Raw genomic sequence first — 7,747 nt, forward strand, 5'->3', positions numbered from 1 at the left:
ACAACAAAGCTACAGACCGGCAGAGGGCAAAAACAACTCCCTACTGACCGGGATGACCGCCAACTCATTCGAATGTCACTCAACAACTGTAGGATGACATCAAGTGACCTACAAAAAGAATGGCAAACGGCAGCTGGGGTGAAGTGCTGTAGACTAGACTGTAGGGGAAATACTGTGTAGAGCCAGCATGCCAAGAGGACTAGACTGTAGGGGAAATACTGTGTAGAGCCAGCATTGCCAAGAGGACTAAACTGTAGGGGAAATACTGTGTAGAGCCAGCATGCCAAGAGGACTGGACTGTAGGGGAAATACTGTGTAGAGCCAGCATGCCAAGAGGACTAGACTGTAGGGGAAATACTGTGTAGAGCCAGCATTGCCAAGAGGACTAGACTGTAGGGGAAATACTGTGTAGAGCCAGCATGCCATGAGGACTAGACTGTAGGGGAAATATAAGAGAGGCAGATTGTTATTGTGTGTCTACTGTATGTTTATGTCTATATAAACCATTACAGTCAACATAGGGCTTACACTGGTGCATAAACTCTCTATAGCTTAAAGAAGCAGGACCTGACTGGGTGAGCAGAGCAGCCTCTAGCCCCTCCCTCCCTGACATGGCCATACCCACAATGTGATCCCCAGCGGAATCCCCACAAAGGAAGCCAGTGGCATGGTGGGTATTTAACTCAGAGTAGAGAGACAACCTGACCGACATGGGTGTGTGTGGCGCTGTGTTACCCCATACCTTCTACACATCAGGGGAATGAGTCTCTCTCCGGCTCCTGCTCTGGATCCAAGTCTGGCTGGTAGTCTGGGTCTTCTACATCTGGCTGTGGTGGCTGGTGGGCTTTCCTTGCTCTGGTCTGCCTCTGCCTCTGGCTCTGGGCTGGAGTCTGTCAGATGCAGGCTCCAGGGCACCCCTCGTCCTCCGGCGTTCTCCCAGGACGGGGACTTTGTCATCGGGGGTGTTTTCTCCATCCACCACTACACGCACACTGTGGAACACAGCTACACCAGCCTGCCTGAACCACTGCAGTGCACCGGGAGGTCAGTGAGCGCAAGAGGGAGTGGGGGACAGGGACTGTGGCTGTGTGGGGAGACAGATAAACAGTGTTTTAAAGACAGATAAACTGTGTTTTAAAGACAGATAAACAGTGTTTTAAAGACAAAGAAACCGAGTGTTTGTGTCTTAGAGAGTAGGTATAAGGATAGATATTAGGCTGTTTGCCCTGGTAACTCTATTCAATAAAAATACATTCTATAGGCTAGTTTACCATTTAGTCAAGAGGTGCTCACTCACCCATCTTCTATTTACAGTATGGATTCCCGTGAGTTGCGCTTCTCGCGCGCCATGGTCTTCGCTGTTGAGGAAATAAACAACAGTTCGGACCTGCTACCGGGTGTCACGCTTGGTTATCAAGTGCACGACTCGTGCGCCTCAGTCCCGATGGCCGTGAAAGTGGCCTTCCAGCTGGCTAACGGCCTGGACCCCATGTTTGATACCAGAGAACAGTGCTCAGGGTCGGCTACGGTGACAGCTATTGTGGGCGAGTCTGGCTCCACACCTACCATCAGCATGTTGCGCATCATCGGCCCTTTTGGCATTCCTCAGGTAAACTCCTGTGGAAAGAAATCATTCAGCTTCTTTTAACTTACTGTATTCCAACATTAATCTCCTCTCTTTCAGGAGAGAAATCTATTTTTAACTTACTCTATTCCAACTGTATTCTCCTCTCCTTCAGAAATAGACATTTCTGTGTGAAATTATCTGGAAAAAGTGTGGAGAACGTCTGGAGGCATTTAAACAATCTGAGGACTATCTTTCATAGGCTGGGTTGTTATGGGAGACCAGGGATTGGTGTCACACTTTTTACTCATGTATTTCTCAGCACCAGTATGTCTTATTAAACTATTTTCAACATGAGTAGAATGACCAAGGTCTTGGGTAGAAATGTGTATCCTTTTCATTCTGTCCTAATGAAAAACAATAAATTGTGTTATTATTATTAATGTATCCCTAACATCATACTACATAGCTAAAGGGAATAAAATAAGGAAGTAGCCTATAAATGAGACTTGTTTGGCCGACATTATGTTCTTTCTCATGTTTTCGACTGTCTGTTATGACCTAGGTGAGCCACTCATCCACCTGTGCGTGTCTGAGTGATAAGAAACAGTTTCCAACCTTCTTCAGAACCATCCCCAGTGACCAGTTCCAGGCTGCCGCTCTGGCCCGCCTCATCAGATACTTCGGCTGGACCTGGATTGGGGCGGTCCGTTCCGACTCCGACTACGGTAATAACGGCATGGCGGCGTTCCTAAAGGCGGCACAAGAGCAGGGCATCTTTGTGGAGTACTCTGAAGCCTTCTACCGTACCAACCCACTCAGCAGAGTTCAACGGGTGGCCGACGTGATCCGCAGGTCATCCATGATTACTTGTGAACTTTTCATTCAAACAAAAGCAAAACCATATTTGTAAAAGATGCTATTGTTATTAATTTCTCTGTTTTCCCAAAGCTGACCTGTGAGACCAACACGATTTGCATTTTTCAAGCATGACAAAAGTGTTAATACTGATCTTCATTTTCACTTCACTGAGACATTCCAATGAATGACAAACATGACAAGCATGTTTTATGTTTTAATCATGTTCCCCAGCTCCACAGCCCGGGTGGTGGTTGCATTCGTAGCCTCTGGGGACATGAGGATCCTGCTGAAGGAGTTGGACCGTCTGCCCTCTCCGCCTCGCCAGTGGATCGGGAGTGAGACCTGGATCACCGACCCAGATATGGTGCGCTTCAGCCTGTGTGCCGGGGCCATCGGATTTGGCATCCAGCGCTCTGTCATCCCCGGCCTCAGGGACTTCCTCCTGGACCTCTCCCCCCAGAAGGTGTCCAGCTCTCCCCTGCTCACTGAGTTCTGGGAGGGAGCATTTGGCTGTCGGCTGGAGATAGGTATCTATTTTATCTATCTATCTGTCTATCTATCTATCTATCTATCTATCTATCTATCTATCTATCTATCTATCTATCTATCTATCTATCTATCTATCTATCTATCTATCTATCTATCTATCTATCTATCTATCTATCTATCTATCTATCTATCTATCTATCTATCTATCTATCTATCTATCTATCTATCTATCTAATTTTAGATCTATCTTCATTTAATCCATTTTAGAATAATGCTAAACGTAACAAAATGTGGAAAAACTCAAGGGGTCTGAATACTTTCCGAATGCACTGTATTTGGCTGTCTGTCTATCGATATATCTATCTGCATCTCTATATCTATTTGTCTATCTAACTATATGTCTGTCTGTCTGTAGGGACTACTACAGGTGTTGGGGTTAAGGAGAAGGTGTGTGATGGTAGTGAGGATATACATCAGCTACAGACCCCCTACACAGATACATCCCAGCTGCGTGTCACTAACATGGTGTATAAAGCTGTTTACGCCATAGCACACGCCATCCACAGCATTGTTTGTGAAGAGAGTGCAAACTCCACTGTGCACTGTGACAAAAACCTCAATGTGAAACCAACACAGGTGAATGACTAGATGAAAGTAACATTTCCTGATAGACGTGTTTATTTAGACTACATGTATGAAGGCCTAGGAGTTCTCAATATACATTACAGCTGGTTCTAAAGTAACACCTCTGATAAATACATCAGGTAAATGAGGGTTCTGTTTCTCTCTCCCTCAATCCATCCCTCTCTTTCCCTCTCTCCCTCTCTTTCCCTCTCTCCGTCCCTCATCCCCTCTCTTCATCTCTCTCTCCCTCTCTCTCCATATCTCTCTTCCCTTCTCTCCATCTCTCTCTCTCTCCACCTCTCTTCCCCTCTCTCCATTTATCTCCCCCTCTCTCCATCTCTCTTTCCCTCTCTCTATCTATCTCCATCTCCATCTATCTCTCCCTCTCTCCATCTCTCTTCCCCTCTCTCCATCTCTCTCTCCATCTCTCTCTTCCCTTCTCTCCATCTCTCTCTCTCTCTCTCTCTCTCTCTCTCTCTCTCTCTCTCTCTCTCTCTCTCTCTCTCTCTCTCTCTCACTCTCTCTCCACCTCTCTTCCCCTCTCTCAATCTATCTCTCCCTCTCTCCATCTCTCTTCCCCTCTCTCCATCTCTCTCTCCATCTATCTCTTCCCTTCTCTCCATCTCTCTCTCTCTCTCTCTCTCTCTCTCTCTCTCTCTCTCTCTCTCTCTCTCTCTCTCTCTCTCTCTCTCTCTCTCTCTCTCTCCACCTCTCTTCCCCTCTCTCCATCTCTCTTCGCCTCTCTCCATCTCTCTCTCCATCTATCTCTCCCTCTCTCCCTCTCTTTCCTCCCCACTCTCTCCCTTGCCCTTCCAACCACCAGGTCCTGGAGAGAGTGAGGAGGGTGAATTTCTCCCGTAACGGGTACCAGGTGTCTTTCGATGCCAACGGGGACCCAGTGGCCACCTATGAGCTGGTGAACTGGCAGATAGGGGAGAGTGGGAAGATGAAATTTGTGACAGTGGGGCGCTATGATGCATCCCTGCCCCCTGACCAGAGGTTTCACATCGAGAGGGAAATCACCTGGGTAAAGAACAGTACACAGGTGCTTGTGTCAGTGTGCAGTGAGAGCTGTCCCCCAGGCACTCGTAAGGCTGCACAGAAAGGAAAGCCTGTCTGCTGTTATGACTGTATCCCATGTGCAGAGGGAGAGATCAGCAATAACACAGGTAGGCCTATAGGAATAGTTGGCAGAAAATGTGTGGTCATTTCTGTCATTGTTTACTATATAGTGGTTTATTCATATTAATAGCACTACAAAGGTAGTGTCTATCAATCACGTTCATGTTCTTATTATCTTATGTAAGCTGCACAGCAATTCAACATTCTTTATTGTAAACTGCCCATGTGCAGCATTGTGGGACATGTATTTGTATGTGTAAATAAATAAAACCTGAACCTGCTATTATTAACATTTGATGTATGTTGTTTTGTCCTGGTTAGATTCTTCAGACTGTCTGATCTGTCCTGAGGACCACTGGCCCAACACTGAGAGAGACCGCTGCGTCCTCAAGCCTGTGGAGTTCCTGTCCTTCCACGAGGTTCTCGGAATAATCCTGACTGCCTTCTCTGTGGGCGGGGCTTGTCTGGCCATCTCCACGGCAACCGTCTTCTACCGCCACCGAACTTCGGCCATCGTCAGGGCCAACAACTCTGAGCTGAGCTTCCTGCTGCTCTTCTCCTTGACTCTGTGTTTTCTGTGTTCTCTTACTTTCATTGGCCGGCCCTCTGAGTGGTCCTGTATGCTGCGCCACACAGCGTTTGGGATCACCTTCGTCCTCTGCATCTCTTGTGTTCTGGGGAAAACAATAGTGGTGTTGATGGCCTTCAGGGCTACACTTCCAGGCAGTAATGTCATGAAATGGTTTGGGCCTCCACAGCAGAGATTGACTGTAGTGTCCTTCACGTTTGTCCAGGCTTTGATATGCACTCTGTGGTTGGTCCTGTCCCCTCCCTTCCCCGTTAAAAACCTCACTACCTACAAGCAAAGGATCATTCTAGAGTGTGATGTGGGTTCAGCTCTTGGTTTCTGGGCTGTGTTGGGGTATATAGGACTCCTGGCTCTCTTGTGCTTTGTGCTGGCTTTTCTGGCTCGAAAGCTGCCTGATAACTTCAATGAGGCCAGATTCATCACCTTCAGCATGCTCATATTCTGTGCAGTCTGGATCACCTTTATCCCAGCTTATGTCAGCTCTCCTGGGAAGTTCACTGTAGCTGTGGAGATATTTGCTATCATCGCCTCTAGCTTTGGGTTGTTCTTTTTATTATTTGTTCCAAAATGCTTTATTATTCTGTTCAGGCCGGAGAAGAACACCAAGAAACACCTTATGGGGAAGAACACATTGTAACATTCAGTGATATGGTATATCAAACAGTTAGGTAGCACTACTCTGACAGAGATTACCATGAATTTAGCAGATAATCATTGGTTACATTGTAACTAGAAACATGACACAGGGTCACTTTGGATATTGCAATGTTTTGAGTTATTGTTCAAATCTAGAGTGTTCAATCTAATTTGACCAGCTAAATGATGTGGTTAGCAGTAGCCTACAGAGTGGAACCACTTCCATGTTGTTTGTAAAAAAAGATGTATTCCTTTATGATTTGATATAACATTGAAGTGCATGTGTTCAATTGCTATTTTAATTCATCATATGATGTATTATAACAGTATACTACAATAAACATGTTCAGATACATCTTGTGTCTTGTCAATGATTTGCTTGGCCTGTCAATCCACATTTGTTAGATACCTTGTTTTTTATATTCATTATATTTTATTAATTACAGATCACATACAACCAACTTTATCACATTATTCCAAACACTTCCACCCAGTGTCCAGTAAGGGGCAGTCTTCTCATGCAAACGTCAACTACTAGAACAGTTGATTTAGTAATTAGGACACACACTGTACAAGAAGCCAAATGGTTGCTGCATTCTAGTGCAATGTAGTGGACAGCAACCATAATGAGTTATTTGTTAGGAGTAACACTTTACAATTCAAAGGTCTGACTGCACATAGATGCTTGGGGAAAATGGTTACAACGGGGGACCAGAGTGTTTGTGTCTCAGGTGAAGAGGGTGGATCTGATCTCCATCACCTAGGACATGACATAGATTAAATAGATTAATCAAATCTCACATTGTTGTCCATTCTTGCTCAATCTTGCATGCTTTCTCAAACGGCTGTAACTGTATATGCATTCGTAAATCAGGTCCTTTCTTGATTTGGGCTCTGGGATGTAACAACCATTGAGCATCTAAGCTTATGGTTGATTGTGGAGGAAAGGGGTTGAGTGTGTAAGCGTATGTGCGTGTATGTGTGTGTGTGTGTGTGTGTGTGTGTGTGTGTGTGTGTGTGTGTGTGTGTGTGTGTATCCCACATCTGTTGCAAGGGGGTAAGGATGTAAGGGAGAATATAGGATGAATCACAATAATTCTTTGCCAAAATAATAATTGCTTGTTAAAAATGTAATGCAATATAATGGCAATTCGGGTTGTAGGTTAAAATAATACGCATGAACTGCCGACATTATTGCGCATAATAGTTGATAATGATGGATAATAAGATATGCAAGATATTTGAATAGATAGATATTTTTTAAATAGCTATATAGATCTATAGAGGTGAGAGCATTGGAAATGCTTTTGGCGGTTGTCCTGCTTCTGTTTTGTGGGTGGCACTGTGTGCTGTTTTCGATGGATGGGTCCTGGCCTCTCGGGGGCATAGGGATCCGGGGGACGGCGGTGGTCACCCGATCACTGGGATGACGGCCCAACTTGGGATGGGGAGGGACTTTAGCGGGGCAATTAGTGGAGAACAATTGGAGGGTTACTTAGTAACAATGCAAATATCATGGTATAGCTATATGGACACTCAATCACTATGGTATTTTTTATTGGTAAATTTACAAACATATATAATGACAAATATATTTGAAACTTATCTCATTATGGTATGTGGTGAAATAAGTATAGCCAGTTATAATTGTAATGGATTAGTAGATAATAACAAAAGAAGAACAATATTTACATGGCTCAAAGAGAAGGAATATAATATATATTGTTTACAGGAAACCCATTCAACAATTCTAGATGAAGTTGCGTGGAAAAGGGAATGGGGGGGCTAAATATACTTCTCCCATGGGCTAAGAAACTCAAAAGGGGTGATGATATTAATTAACAGTAATTTCGATCCGAATG

The 7,747-nt window shown here is 44.8% G+C and overlaps 1 protein-coding gene across 1 annotated transcript; it reads left to right on the forward strand.

Moving 5' to 3' along the window:
* Positions 1–910: 910 nt before the first annotated feature.
* Positions 911–5,886, forward strand: LOC311123220 (extracellular calcium-sensing receptor-like; the record flags this gene model as incomplete). Its single annotated transcript, XM_084197479.1, has 7 exons — positions 911–1,044; positions 1,315–1,609; positions 2,130–2,419; positions 2,657–2,952; positions 3,330–3,550; positions 4,362–4,707; positions 4,982–5,886. The coding sequence occupies exons 2-7, from the start codon at positions 1,316–1,318 to the stop codon at positions 5,884–5,886; spliced, it is 2,352 nt and encodes a 783-aa protein (XP_084053605.1). The 5' UTR covers positions 911–1,044; position 1,315.
* Between the last annotated feature and the right edge of the window lie 1,861 nt (positions 5,887–7,747).

The sequence above is a fragment of the Coregonus lavaretus genome (assembly GCF_964263955.1).
Source record: "Coregonus lavaretus genome assembly, contig: HAP1_SCAFFOLD_553, whole genome shotgun sequence".
NCBI classification, from domain to species: Eukaryota; Metazoa; Chordata; class Actinopteri; order Salmoniformes; family Salmonidae; genus Coregonus; species Coregonus lavaretus.